This window comes from Mastacembelus armatus, chromosome 16 (genome assembly GCF_900324485.2).
Source record: "Mastacembelus armatus chromosome 16, fMasArm1.2, whole genome shotgun sequence".
NCBI classification, from domain to species: domain Eukaryota; kingdom Metazoa; phylum Chordata; class Actinopteri; order Synbranchiformes; family Mastacembelidae; genus Mastacembelus; species Mastacembelus armatus.
In genome coordinates this window covers 7,058,828-7,086,497 of record NC_046648.1, presented here as the reverse complement: position 1 = coordinate 7,086,497, position 27,670 = coordinate 7,058,828, and the positions used below count along the sequence as shown (strand labels likewise).

The following is a 27,670-nucleotide window of genomic DNA, read 5'->3' as shown; positions in this document are numbered from 1 at the left end:
CAAATCGTGCTATTACTGACCCAGAGCTGACTATGTCAGAAGCACCCAGTAAACGGCAATGGGCCTTGGTGAGTGGTGTTTCTTTATGACTCATTTCTACCTGCTTTCAGGCAGCATGGAGACATGAGGGTGGGAGAGAGAGAGCCTAGTAGTAACAAGGGCAGAATTGTAGGAGGACATAAGCCAGTGTCGTGTGGTTGTCAAGAAAACAAGGAACTAGTGAAACTTATTAGAAATTGCCCATTTAGTAGCTGATATTGGCTGTTGTTAACTGGGTATGCTTAACACATAGGCACCTTTATGAGGTGGTTTCTGAAAAAAAGAGGACGGTTCAGATGCACAGTGAAGACATTCTAACCTTGTGGAAAAGTCAAATGATTGGAAATGATCTGGTTGGTTTCATTCAAATTTAGCAAGCTGGTAAGTATGGGTTCATCATTACTATATTTGTCCTCAAAAGGTTTTAGTCTTATAAAGAAGTCACATACAGGCTTTGAAGAGAATTATTGGTGTGTCTGGAGAAAAGCCCATGTTTTCACACTCAAAATGTTCATTTGAATCCCTCTATATGAATGAAATGTTTCACTGTATGAATACCACAAAGAAATTATGGGAATTTTGAAAGGTTTACAAGTCACAGTCATACATCCGTCTTAGAAACTAGCAAAGAAAAAAAGCATGACTCATTTTTAAGTTTTACCCTTGTTTGTCATTAATTTCATCATCATATACCTACTACACAATACAAACTTCAATATCTATCTATCTATCTATCTATCTATCTATCTATCTATCTATCTATCTATCTATCTATAATTGAAGATGCTGAGAATGCCGCTGATTGGTCAGTTTCTTCTTGCACAGCTGCATCATACATCCACTTCCGTTCCCCGAGAAGATGGCCAGCAAAGGTAGCGAAGTACGACCTCGCAACCAAAATAGCCCATTTTTTAAACTGTCATCTCGTTTATCCTCTGTTGGAGTTCCAGTCTGTCAAAGAGGTATGGAAAATATTAACATTTAAATACTTCGGTACATTTCTTCATGAATTTATTGGGGACTTTTATGGTTTATAAACAGTGTAAAAGTCATTTACGCCAATGAATTAATCACATTTTTTGCAGATTTTGCCCATTTAGCCCATATGAATGGAACCAGTTTCTACGTTCAAAATAAAAGCAGAAAAACACATTAATTTAGGCAAACAGAGTGAAACAGTCAGGGGAATATATGTTTTATAAGCAGTGCTTAAGCTATCAGACTGATGTATACATCGTGTAAAAATGTAAACACACCAGGATATGAAATATAGCATATAATATTTTTATTAATTGGTACATCTGAAAATACAATACCGGAAGTTCCGTTATTCATTAACTAGCTTCACACGTCAGTCCTGCTGTGTGAGATGCTTGAAAGACAGCCCACCGGAGCTACGCTTGTCAATTAAACACTCGTAACTGGGCCGTGTTACATTTAAATACAACTCCCGGGACTGCCAAAGCTATTACATGATACCTGTAAAATATTTATTACAAACACAAAACCCATCAAAGGTACTTGGGTTAGCACTCGCTAAACCTCCAGATTAATTTGCAAAGCTAACAATAACATTTAACGTTACGCACGAACAAAAACTAGCAGTTACAGTCGTTAGCTTTAGTGACACGAACAGCTACTTGAATGCCATTTAGGTTGGTTTAGCACAAGTGTTTTTACGCTAACGTTAATGTCATATAGTTTTTAACGTTTTTTAAGGCAGAGACTGTTCACACAGAGGGAATCTTTGTCCACCAAAGAGCTTGTCCCTTGGAATAATGAATCAACTGGGGACATACCGTTGTCAGAAACTTGTAACCTCCTGGTCAGACCAATGACTGTAAAAGCATGTGCCTCCTCTGTGTTTTCTATGTGTTTTAGCTCTACAATGAGCAGGAGCTGCCTCGTGGAAAACTGGACCTCCTCAGTGACACAAACATGCTGGACTTCACCATGGATGTGCATAGAAGCCTTTTTCCTGAAAAGGAAATTCCTTGTAGTACATGTCGACACTTGTGCATACACACGTCTCATCCACACACAAAATCAAAGAAGATATACTGTAAATGTTGCTTGATAGATGTCATACAGGGCTGTTTTGCAATACCACCAGAAGTGATTTTGCAGTAAACTTTGTTTTATACTGTTGCCATTGCTTGGGGGTGGGGGGGCCCAGACATGTACCTTGGTTTATGGTGTTGGTGTAGCTAATACCTTTCTCTTTCCCCTGTCAGCTCTGAGGGAGGACAGAGATTGGGGCCCAGCTTAAGCAGCTACTATCAGAGACAGAACCCATTGTGAAAATGTTCGAGGACGCTGAAACAGCAAGACAGATGCAGTTCACCAGGTAAAGCTTGTTACTTTTTTAAATCAAGAGTAGTCTATTTACCCTTCATTTCATTAACCTAGAATTATTGCAGGAAGTGAGTAGTGGTATGAAGGTGTGAAATTTATTGCTGGGTTTACATACCCTGATTCTAGGATTAGTAAAACCTGTCACTTGAAACAGTAGATGGCACAGCAGCATTGGAAAGAAGTTCTGTGGATGTGCAATTAGTGATAAATGAATGGTCAAGAATGGATGTAGCTTTTTTTCACTGTGCAATTTCAGCAAAAACGAATAAAAAGCGACAGACACAAGAGGTTGTGGTTAATTTTATTAAGACGTTTTGTTGTCTATAGAGTGATTAAAAATACTTTGTTCATATTCAGACTTTACCCTTTCTTTCTTGGCAAGAGTGTGTACAGTTAATCAAAAGCATTTTCCATTTTCATATTTTTACAGTTTGTGCTGATTTATTATGTTATTTTAGTTGGGCTGTTTATTTAAGCCACAGATTTGTAGTTGCTGTTATGTGAGATTTAAAGGCTGATAACAGCAATATTAACTTAGAGCATGACCATGTTATATTTAGTTTGCTCTTAGCATGGAGTAAGGAGAAGATCTTTATTTTGGATCAGGAATCATGTGTCTGTCTTAAGTTATACATTACTTTTTCCGCATACTGTTGAATTTGTAAAACAATAGGAAACTCATCTGGGGCTAATGAAGTATTCTCTCTACATGCCAAAGGGTATGTAGCAGTTTTATTCCACCATTGTGGACTGAATTATGTTTCATGCAGTTTCTTGTTTTTAACATTATGTCTGGATTAGAGTATAATCCAGTGCTGAAAATGAGATGGGTTGATATTTGAACCCAAATGCCCTGTCCATTGTGGTTAATGTACAAACATCTACAAAGCATTTTACAGGGTAATAGAACCCATAGGTCTTTGTACTTTTATTGAAGAGTTAGCTAATAGGCCTCTATGCCTTACTGGGCTTTATTTGGACAACTACTGAAGCCAGAAACCAAGCCTAGTAAATCATGTTATTAACATACTGTATCTATAAACAGTCTGTCATTATTAGATAAACTCAGTGGATGATGTTTTCATTTGTTTGGACTTGTTAAAGCAGTGAAACCACTTCTGTGTTTTTGAGCCAACATGCTGCTGATGGCTTCTTGACTTTTTCAGTGCAAAAGGTGGTAGTAATGCTGTGCAGACTTTTCATGAACAGTTGCCATTTGTTCCACATATCAGCAGCTGGATTTCATATAAATCTCCTAACAAGTGCACAGCAGAATGTAGGGTATTTTGCATCAATGTTAAGACAGTGCAAATATGCTCTCATGTGCCACAGCAGAGAGATGCAATGCAATGTTGGTTGATATATAGTTTAAAATGTGAAAATATCAAGCTTGATTGGTATGGATGATAGATGATTGTGTCATACGTATTTTCAGGATCGGTGTTCCCATAATGTACTGCAGGCTGACATATCACACTACAGGAAAGGCATCTAAATCATAGCAATCATGTCCTAAAGCAATGGAGATTCCTGCTTTAGCCAAAATTTCACTGAACACACATCACACATGTGCCAACAAATGTACTCTAACAATCACATTCTAAAAATGTACATACCCTAGAAAGACACATAGTTTCAGTGTGGTGTCCACATAAATACCAAGATTTTAGGTCAGAGGCACAGTTGTAAATGCAGTTGGAATACAACAGTTTAAAAGAGCCATGCATTCCTTTATTTTGACAAAGCCATTGAGACTCCACGACTGTGCTGAAATCACTATTCTTTTGATTCAACAGACATAATTTGTTAGATATGGCTAGCATAAATTTGTAGTAGCCAAACCAAATGTCATAAACAGCCCATCACGCTGTTCAAACGTGAAGTAGCTTTCATTTATGTATTGCTGTTGATTTAGACCAGAAGTGGAAAAATATACCTGAATGGGGCTCCAAACACCAGGATGTCAGCCACACAGCGACTCATGTTAAATGGCTTCTAACTACCGGAACTGGTTGTCTTTTTTTTTTTTTCCTCTCTCTCTCACTTTGCAGAGATTGACGAATGCGCCTTCACTATCTGGCAGAAAATCATAACTTAAGTTGGCCTGTATTGCTGACATTTTACTTCTTCACTGCATTTCCCATGGCTCTTGTGTGAACCCATGGTTGTTTTAGCAGCGAAGTGGGAGGGGCAGGCCAAGCAGGGAAATGCAGAATTACTTCCCAAAACCCTTAACTCATTTTCAGGGTTTGTATGGCTTGCACAAATTCTGTGGACATTTACATTCTGTGGTGAATTGTTAAGAATAAACGGAGTAGCTCGGGACTCGTGGATAAAGCCGCAAGAATGCCGGAGGTTCTATATTTACCATGATGTTTGGCTTCTTACCCTCCCCTCCATCGGTCCACTCCCACTCCGGTATCCCATTGACCTGCAAGCTGTCCTCAGTGCACCTCCACACAGGCCAGGCTCAGGGCCCCACAGCCTGCTCTGGGAAAGGCTCGGGCAGCCCGGAGCACCCACTGGTATGCCGAATCTTCAAGAATGACCTGACGTCAGTGCAGATTGCTCTGAGATACCAGACAACTGGAAATTGGTTAAATATTGGAAGACAAGTTGAAATAATAGCCCTCTATATACATATTCATTGCTAATTTAGTTTACATGACCACTAATTTTGGCAGATTTGTCACAAAGTTTAAAAACGTACTTACGTACCATCGCTATGAAGTAGTTGTTTGTGCCACCGCAGTGGGAAAACTGTTAGCTGCTACAAATACATATGAAAATAAAATTATGTTTGTGATATGTGGTGTAGCCCAGGTATTTGAGATCAAGGTATTGTTTGACTTGGTCTCACAATGGTCCACATTTTCTTTACTTGTGGTACTGATCCATTTGTATTTCTCTTGAATTTGACTTGTACAAATAAGCAAAGCTTCAGTATGGGTATGGAAAGGACTCCGGTGCTGCAGAGTACATCTACTTCTTCCGTGTCTTAATAAGTTTTCATGTTCATTATCATTTTGCATGAATGGGATGTTTGATGATAACTGTACATCGTCTGTAGCATTTTTCCATTCTCAATTATACACTGACCTAAGGCCTTTTTCTGACTTACTAAAATTGAACATTGCATTATGTTAGCTATGATTGCTTTAATTCCTCAAAAGGCCAGTGCTTACGTAGGAGAGGAAAAGGACATTTATAAGTAATTGAATGTGAAAACGCTTACATCATTCCCGGTTCAATTCACTGCATGGAGAAGACTGCATCTCTCAGGCTTAAGTAGGCCCTTTTACTAGGCCAGATGATCAGTGGTGGACTGCATAATCTGTCTGTACTCTTCTCACAGGGTGGGCAGTGACTAGAGGGTCCCTGGTGACAAAAAAAATGCAGGACATCTCTTGAATAGCATCCATCATGAGGTTTGGAGGGTGCAGTTATATGAAGAGGAAGTCTAAATGAAATGTTATTGTTGTCTTCTTTACCAACTTGGAAGACCAGGGGCCACTAGCCTCAGCTACTGAGGTTGTGTCAGGAAATGCATCCAGTGTAAAACTTGATCTTGAGTGTAAAACTTGCCAAATTGATTTGCTGTGGTGGCCACGAATGGGAGCAGCTAAAAGAAGAAAGAAAAAAAAAATCATTGCTATCTTCTTTCTGAAATTGACATGGTAGAGGTCAAATTTAGATAATTAAAATGAGGTTAATTAAATAATCTTCCAGATATAAATTCCTATAAATTGGATAATACCAAAATGTATTTTGCAAATGATAATAATTACAGTTCACAGAGAGCACTGTCAGTATTCTTGTTAGTTCAGATGCATGCTCTATTTGCTGTATAAACTGTATAAACAGACACTTGTTGCCTGGGTTCTGAATTTAGTGGATTCCCTCTTTTTTTCCTCTGACATAAGTGGAAGATGAACTGGGCACTGAATGAAACTGGTGCAGTTCAAGTGTCTGCTTTTAAAAGGTTGGAATTTTTTTCAGCAGTCTTAGTTTGACTGTTCAGCTTTACCTTCAGTTCTAGGTTAGTCTTATATTTCAAAAGAATAGGTAGCCTGATACATGTCATGTTTTATTTATTTATTTTTTTAGAGAGTTGGAAATTTACAGACTAGTGGATATGTCAAGAAACATGGCTTGTTTTCAGGCGATTTGAAGCAGTGTGCATACCTGCAAATTAATGTGGTAATCATAATAATGGTAATCATAATAATGTGATGAAAATTCAGCAACCGAGATATTCAGAATTGCCAAGACACCGTTGATCTCGGTTGGATGAGCTGGAGGACACACGATACCAGAAGTAAAACTGGGAATCTGGGATTTTTCACCCATTAACCACTACGAGCATTAGTTACATAGAGGGAAATTGGAAGACAGACTAGAAGACCTATATCCATGGTAATTCCTTCAGCTAAACATCAGTTACTGTGTACTCTGAATCTTCCTTCAGAGTGGCATGCAGGGCATCTTCTGGCTTGGATCTGTCTCATTGTTTACAAAGATTATTGCTCCATTTGCTCCATGTAATTTCTAGCAGAAATGAACATCCTTCTGCTTCTTTGCAGTTGTTTTGCATCAACTGTTAGTAAGTTCATACATTAACTGAATGTCCTATAATGATCAGTGGAACCAGTCTGCATAGTCAGTGGTTTCTAAGTGTCACTCACTTGTCCTCTTGCTTTTGTTTGTCTCTGGTTCAAGATTTCGCTATGCGGTAAAGCCAGGATTCATGCCAAAGCCAGCCCTGAAAGACTGGGCAGGAATAAGATCAACATTATGTCTGTTCATTAGAGTGAGAAACATTTAGGCCATCGTTTGTTCCTGTTCTAATTGACATTCGATACTGTGCTACGTTGCCTCATGCCTTATGGATGTGAGTGGCTCTGACCAGTCATACATACTCATTCGCTATGCTGGTTTCCTCCTGATCAAACTTGGCAGTGACTGTGTGTGAAGATGAATCCTCTTCACTACAAACAACGCTCTCAACCCAAGGCAGTTGGATACTTCATTTGATGTGCTTTTCACTGATCTGCTCAGACCTATACAAGGAACAGTTGCAACTGAGACAAGACGTCCAATTACAAGAAGTAATTCATTCAAGCTTTCCACTTCCACTCCCTCCCAAAAAGGGCATTAAGGAAAAAGTCTTTAAAGGTTGCAATGGGTATGTCCCACTAGTCCAACAACAGTTGTTTATAGCTTTGCAGCTCAGTCTAAATAAACCAAAATTGCTTTAATTGAGGTATGTTCAAGTCCAACAGAGAGTTTTTTTTTCACCCCTCAAAATTGTTAGACCCCTCATTTTAAGTTGAAGCCAGATCAGGCTCTGTAACTAGATATCTGTTGCTTACTCTTGACAATGGAAGAGACAGGGGAAAAGGTAGAAATGGATTTCATTAGTGGGAGTCTTTATAATGTTTTCCCCCTCTACTCTTCTGTGTTTTTTGGACCGCCCATCCTCACAGGCCCCTTGTCTGTCCCTCCCTCCCCCGTATGGGAGAGGTGAGGTTCCATAAAGTCATTTAACGTGGGAAACCCAGTCAATTAAACGAAGGAAGCCAGCCTTGCAAAATCCATGCCTCAGGTCTTGTTACGGTGTGGCCTAGCCCGAAAAGAGCAACTTATTCATATCATCACTTAATGCAGGGATTGAATGTTAAGAATAAAGATTGAGTATCCTGACGGATCCCCAGCACAGTAAATTTATTGTTGCTGGTCAGTCAGGGAAAATGTGCCCATTTCACAAACTAATGGAAACTTAAGGTAACTGCTGGAAAAACCCAGGTATTGAAACTTTTCTAGCGTGGCCACTAGTGAAAGCCAGACTCTGTGTGTGTGTGTGTGTTGTGTGTGTAGAAAGCTGCTATAATGACCTGGAGGTCAGCCAAACGTATCAGACAGTGACTTCCAAGAGAGGGAAAGAAATAACAAACAAAACACTTGGAACACATGAAACAATGACCTTTATGCTGGAAGTCTAGAATGCTAATCTAATCTTTGATGTGATTTCTGCACCGAAAATGTGACTTCTCCACTGAAATCAAATCGTTCCTAATGAACTTGAGTCTTGCTCTGTGATCAGAGAAACTGCTGCTCTAACTGGAAAATCTTTTGTGGTACTAATGCAAAGATGGTGTGTCCATTCATCCACCATTGACACTGTCTTCTATCAGAACAGTTTATTGAAATCTTATCAGAGTGTAACTGGTCTTTGCCAAGTAAAAAAGTAAAACAAACCTTTATATTTGAATTGTCTTGCCAATTTATGGGGTTCCAATGGAAACCTGTTCTTTTTTTAGTGTTTCCTCCTCTTGAACATCTGTTGTGTCTCACAGTCCACTTCAGCGACTGTCTGACGGTGTACGGGGGTGTGTGGTTAGCATCTAGGTTTCTCTGGCCGCTCGGCAGACACCCACCTTGACTTCCTGCTTGAGTCATGTCACTGCGTCTGGTGTTTGGTGTTATCGTGAATTGCTGTGGCGCAGATTTTCCCATGAGCCCTAGGGTGTAGCCCAATGTCCACTATGGAGTGTGCTCTGCTGAGGTTCAGACGCATTCTGGACCTGTGTTTCATTACTTGGTTCTTTTTTTGTTTGTTTAAGCCTGTTCTGGAAATCAGAAACAGTAGCCTGCAACATTTTTGACAGTGATTATTTTCACAAAGATGTCTTGTTAGCAGCAGTTCGTATTTCAGCCTAATTACCTTGTGATAATGACAAAGCTGTCCAGAGTTACTGAAGGTAATGGCAGGAAATGATTGCAGTTATCATACTGAGTAAAGTTGAATGAACTTTGAAAAAAAAAAAAAATGTTGAAACAAAACTCACTGGGAACAGCATTCTAAAAAATGTAATGGCTAATGCCCATTAAGTTTATCATATATCATTTGTCACAAGTGTTTTTTAAACTCTTTAGTTTGACTCTTTCAAAAGTGTCAGATGTCTCATATAATTATACTGTAGATCCTAAAACATTTCATAGGGGATCAAATCATATGATGTAGGCTCAGTGTACAGTCACACAGTATCTCCTGCCACCACCTGTATGAGACGTGAAGTATGTCAGGCCCTCTCTTTATATCAACTGATATTCTTTAAGGTTGGCAATGAGGTTCATGTTTCATGTAAATGCAACTAACTTTTTAGCATTTCAGGTGTGGAACATGAGTAGAACCAAATAATTGCTTTAGAATGTATTACTTGATGCTACAAATACATTACTCACATCACTACAGGATGAGATATCAAAGATACACCTTGCCATCATGATTGTTTCTCAGATGACATTTGGATGTTTGCTGTAACCTGACCCACGTTGCCAATTACTGTTGATGCTTCAGTAGTTTTTGGGGCGTTCAACATTACACCAACAATGTCAAGCAAACTCCACTGTCATTAAAGAATTAAATTCTAGCAGATTGTCTAGACATCATATTGACATATATGCTCCAAACTTCCCATTTCTTAATGCGGTAATTTTATAGTATCAAATTGTACAGTCAACTGCAGTGCAGTGGTTGAAGTTTCTAAAAGTGCAGCAGATTTGGTTTTCTAAAAAGCTAAGAGACTTTCACGATCCATTTCTCTCTTTCTGTGAAGCAGCATTCCCCAAGGATGATATAATTAATCCATTTATCCAGTATAAATAAGAAAAGTGACCGCACCATGCAGCAGTGCCACTGAAGCCAAGCAATTAGTGGCAAGCCTATCCTCGCTGTGTATGGATGAAGATGTTACTGAACAGTCTGCAAACCTGTATGAAGAGACTCTTAATCAGCATTTAGTTTGTCAAATAATGTGGAAAACTGTTGTTTCATAGGTTGTAGTGTTGTTTGCTGCATGTTTTAACAAGTGTCCAATGTTGTTTGTTCCCTGTTTAGAGACAGGAATGCCTTTGAACTCTGTGGGCCAAGCTCACCTCTGAGATCCTGATGCAAAACTGGGAGGCAGCCATGGAGGACCTCTCCTGCCTGAGAGAGCCTATCGATAACAACGTAAATGCCCTGCTTCTCAGAATTTGATACTGTATCTCAGTTGCCTTACATAGACTGCCATATTGACATTTCACTTTCAGTACAGCTCTGCTGTGGCATATTATTTCTTACTCACATGCACTCATTTGACTTTTTCAAGAAATCAGATTTAAGTATAAAGTGCTTGTCTGTAGATAAGGATTGCTTCTCTGATCAATGACTGTCTCCAAACTAGTTTGCAATTTAAAACTTTTGTCTTTATTCTGTTTATTCCAGGCATCTGTTGCACCTTTCTTCCTTCCTGTCCATCTGGATTTTGGTCTTTGACCTGTCCAGGTTGTCAGCTCTCCTCTCCAGTCTCTCCAACAGAGGACATGGCTCATTCACTGGTCTCTCTTTGTCTTCTTTAACCACTCCATGGGCAGAAACAATATTATAGAACTCTTTATCAGCCATAGTAAGTACCATTACAAAATTCTTTTTCAGTTTCCTGAATTCACTTGTGCTTTTACACCCAGGAAATTGACAACTCACAAGAGAAAACCTCTAATTATAAAGATAACATTCCTTTCCAGTGAAAAAGGGAAACAGGAAATTTCTGCTCAATTCAGCTTAGTTGAACCTTAGGTCTGTTGACATGGCATACTTTAGAGATAACAGCTGACATTTTTTTTCCATTTTTATAGATGTTTCTTATGTGTTTTGTTATAAGTGGTATGATGTTAGTAAAATTTAATCTTGTTAATATGGACCTAAGGTCAAAATAAACTACAGTGTATAAAATTTAAAATTACATTGCATGTCCAAAAATAATTCTTGAGTCTAAACAAATGCTCGAGAAAAGGTCAGTCATTTTATAGCATTAACTTGATTTAGAGAAAGCCATTTGCCTTAATAACACATTTTGGGCGGTGGGCTTCTTCATGAACCCTACTGGTATTTTTAAAGTGGTTTCAGAAGTGTGTGTTTTTATGTGGTCTGTTTACTCTCCAAGTCAAGAAGAGGCCATGTGTATTGCAGATCAGAAACTTTATACACTGTGTTAAAATTTGCACGCCACCTATTTTGATGTCTTTGCTCCCTCCCCCCTTTTCTGATTGCAGGCTTGTATAATTGTACAGATGATTGTGCTCCACAGGCAGTATAACAGGCAACCACAACACAGCCCTCTCAAAAGTCTGGTTTCATGAATGTTATTCAGATTTTAATTTTGTTGTGAGTGATTAAGGAGGCCTGCCCAATAATTACTCATGAAACACTCACCCAACCATCTGTGTGGACAAACTGAGGTAGTTTTGTGTGCTTTGCAGTTTCACAGTCTAGAAACCTCATGTTTTCCCCACTGAGGCTTGGCTCTTGTTTCCCATCTCTTGACCAGTACTTCCTTTGGCTGAAGTTGGTGACCAGTGGTTGGCCTTCAGCTCCACATTTGACCTGCCTTACCCCTGCACACAGCAGATGTTGTACCAAAGCCTTGTGTACTGATGACGGACTGTAGTGATCCTAGGCAAATGCTCAGTAACCAAGTCTAACACAGGTTCAAATGCTATTACAGTAAAATATCCCTTACTACCTGATTGTCAGTTATTCGAAGTAATTTTTATTCCGAGACAAGCAATGAAATGAGACCTTGTTTTGCTGTCCCTTTTCTGTGTTCTCCCACAGACCCCCTTCAACAGCAGAAATTTGAACTCATACTTGATTTTTTGGCTGCATGGTTCAGTAGCATCTTCAGCAAATCAGTGCAGTGATATGTTGCCTCAAAACGTAGGAAAAAAAGAAAAAAATGTCCCCTAAGTGGGTTAGGGTGAATGCCCCATGGATCTGGTACAGTGACTCATGCAAGACTGCTTGCTATCGGAGCTCCCCCCGGAGAGTGAGTAGGTGTAAGTTAATCAGGAACACAGCATGGAGCATTGCAGTCCTCCACAGGAGTCAAGCAACTATAAAGGCAGGGAGGGAGAGAGATCTCCTAAAAACAGATTGCCAGTGGCATCTCACTGCTGTTATTAGACTTAACAGCACAACTGCCACAGGTCCCCTGTCCTTTAATTGTTTCAGCTAAATGAACTAGTGTCAGTACTATTTCTCTGAACACTATGCCTTCAGATATGGATTAGAAGACATGAAGGGCCCTGCTGCATTCCCTCTTTTTGAGTTCACTTTTGTCATTGAGGCGTTAAGTGGCAGGTGAAGAGATATTTAGGAATCAATAAGGAGATTTTCAGTGATATATTTAATGTTGATTGATTGCTGTCCTGACAGCGAGTGGTGTGTGTGTCTGCATGCACAGATCTTGCTTGTTGTTCTTGCAGAGCACTGTCTCCAGAGTTGGTGTGGGATTAGAATCAGCCTGTAACAGTGTCCTGTCTCTTGTGTTCAACCCTTAGCCAGTTGACCTGTGGTTGAAACATCAGTCCCTGATGGATTAGGTTTCAGCTACTGGGCAGGTCCCTGCTCACTGATCTATATCTTTGTGCCAGGGTCTCCTGCCTCTAACAGGACACTAATGAAAAAGACAGCTTAAAGCCGGGAACCATGTTTAGCAGTGAGGGTTTGTGAGGGCTGCAAAGGCTTCTTCTCTGTTCTAAAGGCCAGCACCCCAATAAGCAGCCAAAATGTCATGTTATGCATACTTGTAAAGATCTTGTCTTTGCTTACATTGATCTGGTAAGTGATTACTTTGATCCCCTCTTTATTACAGATATTTCAATGCTATACAGACTATGTGCCCCCTCCCATACCAAACCACAGCAGTCATTACAAACAAGGATGTCTGTAACCATTCTGAAGGATTTGGTGAAGGTCATACAGCAGGCATCCCTACAGGATGAGTTAGCTAAACATGTAACCAAAATACCCTGCTAACGCCTTCTTTAAAGAGCAAGGACTGTGTATGTGAGGGTTTGGGTCTTGGCTAAACAAGTAATTGTCATCTAACTGCCTTCTCTAAAATATGTGCTCAGTGCGCTGTTAGGTGGAGGCTCTGTTTCTAATTGTGATCATGATTCAGGGTTTAGAATGCGTTTGATCAAATCCTTATAATTTTTCTGTTTATTCACCTGTTGTGCCCAGCACATCGTTGTTTCAACTGCATAGTTGTCGGCACACTGAACACAGCTTGTATTTATAATTTCTTTTTCATGCTGGTATTTCTTTAGTTTTCAAAACACACTATGGATGCCTCTTCACTTTTGCACACTTTGTGTTCTAAATATCCATTCCCCTTTTCATGAAAATTTGTACAATTATCTTCAAACATCTTTTTATTATGTCATTGTAAGTTATTGAATATTGATCATAAGAAATATTGGCTCTATTGTGCACAACACCAAGTGTGAAATAAGTGAAGGGATCTGAATCATTTCTAAAGCCAATGTGAATCTAAATATGTCTATGTGAATGTGAATCTATGTCTATGACATACATATAGCAATAAAGCTAAACTTTGACTTTATTTAAAATATTATTTATAGCAGCTTAGATAAACAAATATGGAGTTGTAATTGGATGTGATAATTGTTTTTATTATCTTGTATTTTTTCAGGAATCTTCCACTTACAAAAATCCTGCTGCAGAGGTTGAGGAGTGCCTGTATGTGAACTGTGACTTTGACAGTGCACAGAAGAAACTCAGGGACTGTGAGTTGGTGACAGTAACATTCATTTTAACCTTTTGTTCCCAAACTGAGAAGTAATTGGTCTTGGTTTATTGTGCCTCTCTGTGATAATACAGAGAACCTCACAGAACGTCTGATTTGTGGTTCAGATTACTGAGCTTTCCCACTCAGCACAGTAGTAAACATGGTTAGTAATCATGTGATCTCTGTCTGACCTTCTGCCCGTCCACACAGTGTTTCTATTCGCTGAAGTTCTGTGTGGGTCCAATGGGGACAGAACAGTGATAGTCTGTGCCTTGTATCATACTGTCAGATATAGAGGTCCTCTTGGATGCTGTATGACTCAGGCTGCTGTCAGATTTTACTATGGCCTGTAATTGACCTATCAGTCTAGTAGTTAACAGTAAAAGTATTATAAGCAAAATCTCTGCAGAGGCATATAGACACTGGTTTTTTGAGGGTGATCTGTCATAGCACTGACATTTAGAGTATTTATTTTCCTTTTGGTTTGTAATGCCTAATTGTAACAATGGTCCTTGATGTGAGAACTGACCACAAATAGTATACTCTAAAAAGTCCTCTTTGTATGTTGACAACAATGAATAATGTGATATGATGTAAGTGACCTCAATGTAGATTATATTTGCAACTCAGTTGGAAAAAAACATGACAAATGTGTAACTACTTAATTCATTCATTTTACATATCCCTATATCAAATTTCCTGTGATTATGTCACGAATGCATGTTAAGCACTGGGTGTGCAGTCTGTTTTTAAAAAACAATGGTGTGATCACATTTCAGTAAATGTGTACAGATGCAGACTAAATATAAGAAACACTTCTGCAAAATGCAGTGCAGTTCAGCCATAAAACAGACTACCACATTTCCAAATATTCATTACAACAATTTTAATACAAACTAAACAATATCAGCTTTATGAGGATATGATTTATTGCAGGACTGTAAAGCTTTTGGCTTTAAAACTATTATCAGGAGCAGGCAGAGGTGACAAGGAAACAACAACACAATGTGTGTTAAATTGTGTGTGGGCTGTGACATATAAGCTTAACTGATGTAACTGAGCGCGGCTGAAACATCTGGTATTTATCAGCTGTTGTTTCATTGTCACCTCTACCTACTACTAAAGCTTCTGCCACTTTGTCCTTTTTTGGAGTCTTCTGATCGCAAATGGTTTCTGAATTCTTTGCATTCACACTAATTTGGCTCTCCCAGTTGACTTGATAATGTGGACCTCCAGAGGAAAAAAAGAGGCTAAACTTGGGTTATTTGGCCCCTTTTTCATCTTTTGCTTCTCAACGATAAACCTTCAAATGAAGAACATCTGGGCTGATCAAATGGCTCTTTCCCAAGGAGTAAATGTTTATAAAACATGTCCATAGCTTACCCGAGGTTCTGTTTAATTTTAGTCTATTTTCAAAGTAATCCAGTATTTAACTTCTGAAATCATGTTTTAACAAATGACGATGTTATAAAAGTTAATTTCAATTGATTCATTATATATTAGTTATACACTCCAAAATCTGTGCATTCTCAAAAAAAAAAAAAAAAAACTCACACTGTTCAAAAAGAAAATGAGATTTTTCCTGTGAAAAGGCCTCCAGAGGCCATCTCCAAATAATAACATAAACTGTCAATAACAGAGCTGTATCTTCTTTCAGCTAAGACATGACACACCCTCAGTCACTGATCTTGTTAAACATTTACTTTTTAGGAACTCTCCAGATTGACCCCACTTCATGGGATTTTCTTTCCTGTGACTCTTCTGTGGTTGAAACAGATGCTCAATGTCAACTAGCTCGTAGGTCAGAGCCCAAGTTATGCCAGGTGCTTTAAACAGTGGTCTACCTGTCAGTCTTATCAGTGCATGTCCAGTAGGCACCAAAGCCCTCTATTGACCCTGTTCAGTTAACAAGTTGGTCTAGCAAGATGGTTCCAAAACTGCAGACATGTTTTCCAAGTGGTCTTTTCTAAAGTCAGCGGTAAAGTTTATTTTTCCATTTAGAAAATCTTACACAAACTTTATAACAGCTGATTATTTCAAGGGTACCTGGACATTTCACAGACTGGAGTGACTGATGTAAACTGATACCACATTGGGGCCAGTTCTCGTCCTGATGAGCATTTGTAATGCATCAATCTTGAGCCATTGAGAGGAGAGTGGCACCCATCTATTTAGTGATTGCTGTAATAGCAAGATATGGGTATTGCTTTTAGCTCGCTTCAGTTCACTGTACCCTCTACAGCAGTTTGATCCAAATTCTTTCAAAACTGGGGTTTAAGTTGGTTTAAATTGTCCTGTTCATGCTGTTCAGATTTTTCTTTTTTATTTCTTTCCCACTCCACCCAAATCCAGAATCACTGTCAGATGTTAGATGCTTACACGTTAAAGACAGAAAAGCATAGGCCTACCTATAGCCAGGCCCTCAGATTGTGCATAAAAGGGCACTTCAAGACCCCTTCAGAATTTGTTTAGGCTTTGTGGTCTGAATCCCACATGACAGTAATTAGGGCACTTAACTGTTCAAAGTTTATCAGCCTTAGATAAGCATTGTCATAGCTGAAATGTGCATTGCCTGATAGCGCCATGTAGTTAGGATTTATTCAAGCAGAACTCGAGGCAGATAGCGGCTTTCTAAGCTTAAGTAAACAAAGAGCTGGTAATTCTTTTGAAGATGGAGGTCTGTGATGTGAAATAGCACTTAGTGGAGAGTTGGAATGCAGCAAACATTGAGAAATCTGAGCATTTCACATGGTGATACCTCTGGGGCCATAGCTCAGTCATGAACATTTACAGTAGATGAAACAGATGAATCGGCCATATGCAGCAGCGTCAAAGAGTCCAAGCAAGGCTGTATTTCTTACTGGTAACAAAGCTCAGGTGATACTGTATATAAAAGGCTTGAAAGACTTGCTTTCATCAGTGAGTTTATTTTGCTGTTGCTGGAGCTGTGAAATTTGGTGATCCTGCACAGGAGAGTTGATGGTGAACCATCAATACCAGATGACTGGTGAGAAGTCACAGACAATGTGGTCATATTTGTGGTTGGCTACAATATTACTGTGTTGTCTCATGTGGTGGCCAAAGAATTCAAAGATTTGAAACACCTTGCCTTTCCTGGCTTTTAGCAGGAACGTTCATTTTGAAAACTGTTGCCATAATAAACCTTTTGGTAACATAAATGCAGCCACATATGTAGCCGTCTGCTCTGTTTACTCAGAAATGGACTGAAGTTTGGTTTCAGTTTTGTGATTTTATGTGCTGATTGAATGAGGCATGAATTCCTAGAAGTAGACAGATTGAACCTTGGAATGCTTTTCTCATGACAAGGGGTGGGATTCAGTAGGATTTTATTGAATCTGAATCCTTTTCAGAATCCGCATATCAAATCTAAATCCTTTTGAAAAGCTTTTTGAATCAGTTTAAATACTTTATTTTAAAAAAGGATTTTTCTTTTATTTCACTGAGCACAACAAAATAACAAAATATATAACTTCATATTTAGGTCACTTACACTCATAAACTACAGTAATGAAGTATCCAACCTAAATCATGGACATTCTGCTGTGTTGAAGTGCCGTAGGCCTTTCACCACATATTTTCTTGCTGCTCTGTGATATTCATTAACCCCGGTCTCACTGGGGGCCTGTGCTGCAGCTGCACAAGTAAAACACAGTGAGAATAATATTGATCCTACTTTATCATTCAGTCAATATCAGTTAAATAAACCTGTGTTTTACATGCACAATGGACTTATTATTTACCTGAGGGTGAACTAGTTATTGCGCCTCTGCAGGTCACAGAATCTGACGGGTAACACTAACACCAGTAACAGGCTGAGGCTAACCACTTGTCTGTCTCAAGTTATTAAAAATAATATCAGTTCTTACTTCAGCATGTTAGATGCTAGAGAAATGTTTAAACAAAGGCCTTCTTGTTTCCTTTTTGTGAGTCCCTTCCTTCAAATAATACATTTTACAGTTGTTTCAGCTGGTCCACCATGTTTATTTACAACAGTGTTTTTTCAAATTTTATTGGTATGTAAAGCGTAATATGCACCATTACAATTCTTTACAACAGCATTGCTGAGTTACAGTATAATATGATAAGATACATTTTAATAATCCCTGGGGAGAAATTCAAGCTTGTGTGGGTCTTCTTTCTTTGCCAGAGTATATGGTGTCAGAGAGGCCAAGTGTAAACCAAGAGAGAATGTCAGTGATAAATTTGATAAGGTTTTCATTTGGCTTAGAATTCTAATGAATCTGGATATTTTACTAACCTGGAACTGAAAACAAAATAGAACCAGCTATCAGAGGACATCCTTATTCTTGATTCTCTAATCCTGTTCAGTCTTAATGCCCCACCTTTATTGCCCTATTGAGTCTATAGAAAGCTGTAACTTTTTTGCACATTTAAGTCTTTCACCATGCTCAGACTTTAAACTGTCTTAAGAGAAAATTCAAGGTGGCCCAGTTTTTATAATATCAACACTGTTCTTCTGTAACATGCTTTCTGTGGCTTAGGTTCTTGTGAATGACTTCTAGTTAGTTGCTTGCTTGGAGGACTTTATTGAGAATGCCCACCTTTTCAACTTTTTGCAGAATCCACCAGTGCATTAACATCGGGTTAGTCAGCTAAATACTATGCAGTGTAAGTGAAAGTGAAGTAGTGAACATCTGTGTGTGATGGCCTATGTGGATGCTACTTTTGTTTTTTAATTCCAAACATATTGCACAGCAGAATTCAGACAGACATCCCTAAAGGCTAACAGGAAGTCATATTTCTAAATTTTGTAAGCATGCGGTAAGCAGGAAGTAAGAACATGGGCTTTGTGATTAGCGGGGTTTCCTCACAGATAAGTCTTTATTGTTTCATCTGCACGCAGCCATGCTGACTGCACATATCTTGAGGATTAAGCATTGTGACGTTTTACTGCTTCCAGGCTTCCACAGGTTGTGTTCCTCACTAAATGACCAGCTGACTGACCGATTCATGGACAGTTCTCAGTTCTCCTGGGATGTGGACAGGGTTTAGACAGCTTCAGATGTTTCCAGCTGCTCTAACAGTCAGAAGCATTTCAGTACCTTTTCCTCAGTGGGGATGGAGGTCAGAGAGTTCTGAAGATCTCGATTAACTCATATTTCTAAAATTTATTTCATTACATTAAAATAAAACTGACCTTGGATGCCTCCCCAAAACCAAGAAATTTAGTCAATGCTAATTATAGTGAGCATTAGCGGAGAGAGCGAGGAAAAAAAAGATCATCATAATTGTCTGCAATTAAATGAGATTATAGGATTTGGCAGGCTTTTTACATCAATTTTAGGGAGTGACAAATTTAAAGACAGAGCATTCACCCTCTCAGCCATTAATCGTCATCTTTGTAAGAGCGTATTTGTGTGGGTTACTGTATTAAATCTCTGATGTAAGGTAATGCCTATTGTTTATCCTGTTCCTCGCTAATTTACAGTATAAATTTCTCACTGCTTTGTAAAGGTATTTTCATAGCAGCCTGCCTCTCAGGCGTATTTTGAATGCTGAAGATTTGAAGTAAGGTCTGTTTTTCAGATATAGTCCACACATGCTTAGTGGAAAGAGGGAATGAATTACTTCTGTTGACACGAAAATGATTGCATTGACTGTTACATAGAGCCGTGGAGGTCTGTAGTCAAGGTTGAACTGTGGAACATGATCAGGCCCTGTCGAAATCTCCAGTTGCAGATTGTCTGGAATTGATTAGGAGTCCTGGTTCTTTTTGGCAGACTTACTGCAATTGGATCCATTTACTTGTTAAGGACCACAAAGGTTAGTGGTAATGCTGAAGTAGGAAGTGGAATGGTGATTTTTCTACTTTTCACCTTTTTTTTCTGTGTCCTCTGCTCACTGTTTGTTGAGGTTTCTAAAGCAGGAACACATATTGGGGCAGTGTCTGGGATTTCCATGTTTATATTTGGTTTTTGTTATGGCGATGGACAGAATATGTCTATTTTTGACAGACACCCAGATTCCAAGTCATTAGTCTTCTACCCAGAAGCCCTCTGCACCCAAGTGTGGACTCAAATGAATTTGATGGCTGTTTTTAATGAGGACATTTTTACAGCTGTTGGTCATAATGGTTTCACAGATATTTAGCTTTCCTTCTGCCCAAAGCTTGGGACAAGAAACTAGACCAGAAGTTGGCGAAATTGAGCTATTTTATGCAATAAAGGCTTATGTAAAACCTACTGTAGGCAGTGAAAATGTGATTCAGCTTGCACTCATAATTGCATACACACACATCCTTTTGTCTAGACTTTTCAGTGTCCCGAGTGTGTGTTTCCAATTTAGCTTTGTTTTCCCTGTTTGATTTACAGGGTTTATTTCCTTAGTCCTTTGGTGAATGTTTCAGTGGCAAGACCCTGCTTTGACCTCAAATGCACACTTGTCCTTTGACATTTTGGATAAATGCTGCAGATCTCATCATTTGGGCAGTTTTTTCCCCTCATCACTAGAATTTATTTGTACACAACAGCTCACTGGTAAATGGAAAGAGTGTCTTGTGTATTTGGATGCAACACTGAGGATCTTTCCACCTCACAATTGAGTCATTATAAAGACCACATGATCATTTCGGTTTCCCCGAAAAATCAATTTTACCCCAAGCTGAAAGTGAGGTTGCTCCAAATGGCTTGGAGTCTCCCAAACACTATCATATGTTAGTGTTTAACAATGCATTCATTTTAGGCTAGCCATGTCAAGAAGGGGACTACTTTGGATCTCCCATACTCCTCTTTCCTCTGACAGAGTTAGACCCCAATCCCTGACCCTGCTGTTTAAGTGTGAGGTTGGTATGGAGACCCTTAGGACCCCCCTAGACTGAAGTTGAAAGCTCAAGAGCAACAATGAGTAAAAGGTCGAAATGAAAGAGAGCCCCTCTCCCCAAAGAAACAGGATCATGGTTGTGTAAAATAAAACCAGTCATGGAAGCTGCCTGCTTGGCTTAAGGGCCAAAGGATGTAAATGGTGTAGGTAGTATGACCTTTTCTCTCCTTTTCTCTCGTTTTTCTTCCATGCCTTTCTTACTTTCACTCTGAGGTTTAAGTAGAGGTAACTGCTGTAGATCTCTCTGAGAGACAATGAGATAAAGTAACCCTGCTCTGATATACAAATGTCCTTCCTGGGAGGAAAACATTGCCAGACTTTCTATTATAAATTAGATTAGAGGACTTTGGCTGTTACAGGACAAGGCCCTGGACCCTTTGGGGCACTCTGTGTTCCTGCATTACGCTGCACAGATCACGTTGAGAGGGGTTAGGGGCTAGCTTAACTCCCGAGTGAGGAAACCAGATCATGTTTGTTTTGATCATCATATCTGACCTGGACCTGACTGACATGTGCCCCCACTTTACTGAATTGCCAAAGAAAACACCGAGTACCCCTGCACAGCAATCACTTAATGACATGGGTAAAATCTGAACCAATAACAAATTTCTTCTGAATTTCCATTAGATTGTGTGATTGTTAGATAAATAAGTGAAGGGTGATTATGAAGTTGAAAACTCCAGTAACACTTGCTGTGTGAAGAAGCTTTATTTTTAAACCTAAGCTTTTTGACTTGTGGCTTTTGAGTGTTGACTGTTGTTCTTGATGTTTTTATAGTGCTGCAGAGCAAGACAGTGGTGACAAAATAACACAAATACCTGGACATCGCAACGCAATCTATTACTGTAGCCCTGCTCTCTTATATACACCTTATAGTATTTAATATTTGTTGAGTGTTCATTCAGCTATTCCATTTCTGATGCAGTGGTTTTGAGTCTTGTTTGATTGAATCATATTCAAAGAAATGAATAAATTATCCATATGAGCTACAGTTACTTGTCAGTGCGCAGTTTCCTTTATATTAGTTACACTTATCTCTGCAGACAAAAATCCCTGGTGGTTATAGTGTCTTTGGCTGACATATGTTATCCATCACAACCTAAACGTTCATCATTAGACAGCTGACACTTTTCCAAACTTGTTAGGCTTCCAATAATGGTCCATAGGAGCAATTTCATTGTCAGGCATAATTTTATCCAGGTTTTGAGGACCTAAAGTATAATCAGCTGTCCACCAGCGCTGGTATTACAATTTTGTTGGCGTGGATTGACAGGTGGATCAGTTTCCCTCTGTCCTTTTCTCTCTTGCTGCTGAGTGACACATGAATCAACTCGACCCATATTTTTCTGTCTCACTGTCCCCCTCCTCCATCATTTCACTGTGGTGAAAGTGTTGAGAGATGTGCACTGTCACTTGGCGACCAAACCCAGTTTTGCTGATTATGCTGAGGTAATGCTCTTTATTTGTTGTTTATGCTTTTAACACCCCCATTCAGACACTGACATCATTCCACTGCTTTCTCATGTGGTTTTGCCCCTACCCAACATTCATGGGTAAGACTGACATTATCGCAAATCCCAAATAAGATTACTTTCCACCAAAAGAATGTCTTGAATAAGTCATACTCTGAGAGCAGCAGCAGAAATCAGCAGTGCTGGTGGCGAGATTTGTTTGCAGCACTTTCTTGTGAGAAGTGGTTGGGTCTGGGCAGATTCTAGCTTAGCCACTGAAGAGGTCTACCAAAATCTGATTAATGGACCAGGAAGTGATAATTAGTAGAGTAAACTGTTTTTTATATAGGTCTTATACCGCCTATTATTTTGTGTACACAACAACAAATTTGTATCTACATTATTTATTTGTGTTATCAAAGTTTTTTTCTGGAGTGGTAACAGGGTCAGTGGCTTGCCTTTGAGGTAGTGTTGCTATAGTAATTGTGGCAGTGCACAGAGGGGTTGAGGATATTTATTGGGGCCCTTATATGAAATGTGGTAGACATGGAGGGTGGTGGAGGTCAGACATGAGGAAGGGGGCAGGAAACGTCGGGGGAGGGGGGTCTAGTTATTTTGAAAGCCGCAAGGAAAGCCAGCTGCACTGAGGAAAGATTTGGATCAAAGAATGCCAGCCCTCCTTATATCTCCTCTCCTTTTGCTGTGACACGTCCATGTCTACCTGTATCAAAGAGCAGCCTGAGCTCCAAATTGGCTTTCAATTGGAAGGACAGTCACCATTTGGAATAGTGCCTCATGACAAGCTTTAGCTGCCTGGTGGGGAGTGTGTCCTGTACAGAAGTACAGAAAAATGAGAGGATAAGTAATCACAGAGCTTCACAACATGGGGTAGTCCCAGCACGTTTAAGTGAGTTATTCCTACAAGTCTGTAAATCAAGCTCCTGTTAGAAGAGGACCATTAGACGTGTTTTCATGTGTGCTTCACATTATACACATTATGCCTGAGGCGCAATACATTGACCATTTATTAACAATGCCAAATGAAAACAGTGACTAGTCATTTGGCACCCAATGTGCAACATCCATCATAATATAATGTTGTGTTAACTACGTTTACGGTCTGTTATTTGGTACCGTTACATATTTCATATACACATAGCTTCCACACAGTACTGCAGTATAACTGAAGTCACCATTTCTGTTATGAACAAGACCAGCAGTTAGGTGTACTTCCACACAGCAGTCCTTTAGACTAAATTGTTCTGTTAGCAAGGTCAAATGCTTACAATAAATGCTGACATGCTTATGTTTAGGTGCATAATGTTCGTTTCGACTTATTGGTGTTTGCTAATTAACACTAACCACAAAGCACAGATACATCTGATTGGTTAACAGCCACACAGCAGAAAAACAAAAGTACTGCTCAAAAATGTTGCGTTCATAGCACAGAAAACTAGATGAGGATCACCAAAATGATTTGTATACATCTTCAATGAAACCTGAGGTTTATCTGATAGATTATGAGATTTGTGGTCCAAGGTACTGGAGCAACTGAAGAACCACCTTAGCCATCCATAGAAGCTAAGGTGGCTCAACATTATTTAAAAAATAGTGGCAAGAAGGTTTTTTTTTACATTATTAAACTCACTCTTCACTTTCTGTTGCCTTATACCTTGGTTACATGTTACTTGTCTCTGTTTCCAAAAGCATGCTGGCAGACAAACCGAACACGACACCTGAGGATGCTGAGAGATGGATCGTGAACCTTATCTGCAGTGCCAGGCTTGATGCCAAGATAGACTCCAAACTGGTGAGACCTCCTGTCTTCTTTTCCAGTCAGTCGGCTCAGTATTTAACGAAATAATCAAAGTTTTTTCGGGAGACCTTTACAAATTTGGGGGTGGACAGTGATATTAACTCTTTTTAGAAGCTCCCTCTGTGTGATCTCAGAAGCTTTAACAATGCATTATTCGTGTCATGATTTTCTAATTGAAGGGCAAAGACTGCTGAAAGGACACTGTAACAATAATATATCACCCTTGTTAGGTCGCCTTCTTAGGACTCTGTTTTGAACCAGCATGTTTTGTCATACACATCACAACAGTTCTCTGTAATCAGCAAATCATAGCTCAGTCTCCTCAGAATGACATAGAATTATCTTCAGGTGCCTACAGCAGAGGAAAATGGGACCTATGCAACCTCTGGATCCTGGTTCTGCAAAGCAAAATGTGGTAGGTGTATTAGATGTTACTGTGTCCATTTTTGTCCATATTTGTAGGGACATGGGAACAACACCATTTCACCTTACCAGCAGGTGATTGAGAAGACCAAAAGCCTGTTGTTCTGCCGCCAAATGTTGGCCCTTAACATTGAGAAAAGGCATACCCACGTCTACAGGAATGAGGTGAGCAACAAGTAATGTACATACAACATGCACACAGACCACCACTCCCCACCCAAGGCAACCATTCCTGCCTTAGCCAGTCAGATTACTAGAAGGTCAGTGTGAACCCAGGGCAGTTCAAAGCTCTACAAATGATCAGCTCAGAAGAACAAGGCTAAAGAATGTTGATGAACAACCATCAACAAAAGCTCTCTTTACACGAAATAAGCCAGTAAGAGCAAGTTTAACAGAGCTAAAGCTTTCATCCCTCCATTGCTCTTCAAAGGCCTAATGACAAGGTAGATTCCAAACAACCATAAAATAAGGCCTGAGCTCAGTGACTCAGCTCAGCAACATAAATAAGGTGGACCTTCACACTGGCTTCTGGTGAACATTACTCAAAGCCTGGAGTTCCCTGCACTTAGGACTTATTGCAGATGTCTGGCTCGGGGTCCAGTCATCCCACTTAGGTGTGTTTTTGATGTTGACCTTGTGAATTTTAGCGGTATGTTGACTGTTCAATTACTACAACTACACAGTATGTCATAATTACACACACACACACTCTGAACTGGAGCCATGAGCTCTTTCTTTGCACACATCACGCTCTCCACTCCATGAAGACTTCACGTCTATCGAGGCAGATCGATGGACTGGTTGCCTTACTCGACACCAAGGCTACGAAACTACAACAAACATGCTGAATGTTTATTTTTTTAACTGCAGTTCTTCAATGGCTGTTGTTTGATGTGCTCAATTACCCTCCTGCCTATTGTTTGAATATATGCAGCAGTGCAGCCATAACCCTGTCCTGTAAAAAGCCAAGCCCACCCCACATTAAGGAGTTTATTCTAATTAGACAAAAGAGGCTGCAAACAACTCACAGAGCACCAGTACATCCTGCTGTCCTCAAGGCTACAAATCACTTACATATAGAAAACATTTACTGCCTACCATATGGGCCTGCTTGCTGAGGGTCGCTGTCAGCTCTCACAGCCGCCCAGCGCTCACCAACAGAACGAACACACATTACACGCTCCCAACAAGGAAAACGTCAGCACTTAACTGCTTGCACGTGTGTGTTACTTTTACGTTTCCTATATTCAACACTAAAATGTTGTTTTGATGGGTCTCTGTGATCTACAAATGGTGTAATTTTGCTAATTTTGTTTTCATTACACTTTTCTTCCAGACACCAAACTGGGCAGGTCAAGAAACTGGATTTTAGTGGCATAATGAAGCTGGATCCATCCTGCACATTGTGTTGCATCTTTTTTCCACACTTGTCTCTCAAAGAGCACAGTACTGCTTTGACCATTGGTTCAAGTCATCACCAGTTCAGTAAAAGTGACCAACAAAACCATTTTCACCCATGGTTGTCTTATTTCTGGACATTACAAACGACAGTTGAGGTTTGAGTGGTCAGACATTTTTGTATTGGTAATACTTGATGAAGTTTTAATGTGCGTATTGAGTCACTAAGTGGGACAGTTAAGACTGCTGTGTGTGATGCGGCTCATGTGTGCGCAGTAATGATGAATGGCTGTTTAGTCTGTTGGTTTTATGGTGCTTTAGTGGTTCGTTTCACCATGGCAGGCAGTCTCTCTGAGTGGGACGTCAGCTGAAGGGGGCAAACAGAGGTGATGTACAGTTACCAATGGTCACACTCTGCCAGTCATCCTGCCCATCTGAGAACATGAGGGAGCCATAAAGAACCATTAGCCAGACGGACACAATCTTTTTAATGTCCCACCCCACCCCCCAGCTTTTCTCTGCATTCGACCTTCTCATAACTCAGTCCTCTGACACTCCCTCACTGCTTCTTTATCCCAATTGCTCACAAACAGGCTTTCATTCTTTCACATGCCTTTCATTTTCTTCTTCTCACATGTAATTTTACTTCCAAACAGATTTTTGTGCACAAACACACCTGTTTTTATTAGGTTCAATTAAAAGCCTGGAAAGTGCAGAGACTCCTTAACTGGAGTATGATGAACATAAACTCACTGTGTTCACCAGAGATAAAATGTGAAAGTCATGGTTTTTGAAAGTATATGGTACATTCCAATAGTATTGTGGCATCATGAGCAGACAAAATGTAAACAACTCTAGCCTATGGGAATGTTGCTGTGGTACACTGCTCTGTCTCACTCAGTATCGTCTTACATGCAGGTGGATTGATGTATCTGGTCAGGATTTCTGATGCTTATTTCAAAGGTGGAAACTTAAGGCCAGAGCACTGCCCTGTTTTTGGTTTCATGTGATTTGTTTGTGATATAATATCAACCGCATGTCTGAATGGTGGAGCTCACTAAATGTATGTCTGTGGAAGCATCACATATATCAGAATAATTTAAAAAAAAAAAAAAAAGGAGGAAATCAGATTTTTTAAATTATTGAATTGAATTGAAAATGGGGCTTCAGATCTGAATATTTTCTCTATAGTATTAATCATAACTGAATAAATATCACATCTCAAGGTATTATTTATTGATACATTAACAGTCAAAAACTCAGCTAAACATGCACCACATTAATTTAATTCAAATATTGGTAAATCCTGTTTACTGTTCCAACCGGAAGACCAGTGAGCACAGGCCACAATAGAAACCCAGGAACCTGTCATACAAAACACCCAAAGATTTTTCCTTTGTGTAAGTTGCCACACTATTTATGAGCAGGGCCTTCAGGGGAACATTTATTTATTTCACAATCTCATAACCTTTGGTTGTCTAGACTCTAAAGGCTGTTAGATGTGAGACATTTTCATAAATGATTTGACATGTTTTCCATTTTTAAAATCCATTGTGCCTGCTGTGAATCCAGGCTGACTACACTCTGTGCTGCCTGTGAAACAGACTTCACTATGTTTCAAACCTACAGGAGTTTAATGTTTAAGACAGAGTTTTGGATGGGCTTTTAATACATTGTTATAGTAAATTCAT

At 39.5% G+C, this 27,670-nt stretch overlaps 1 protein-coding gene across 1 annotated transcript; it reads left to right on the top strand.

Annotated features, from left to right (window-relative positions):
- Positions 1-58: 58 nt before the first annotated feature.
- LOC113122685 (eukaryotic translation initiation factor 3 subunit E) lies at positions 59-25,953 on the top strand. The gene is given in 16 exon segments (XM_074933695.1): positions 59-68; positions 865-1,001; positions 1,921-2,038; positions 2,281-2,386; positions 4,733-4,919; positions 5,309-5,407; positions 10,295-10,408; positions 10,724-10,848; positions 13,092-13,169; positions 13,171-13,204; positions 13,935-14,036; positions 18,554-18,618; positions 18,620-18,655; positions 24,050-24,152; positions 24,621-24,746; positions 25,918-25,953. Coding segments are annotated over 16 exon segments (1,476 nt in total).
- Positions 25,954-27,670: the final 1,717 nt, after the last annotated feature.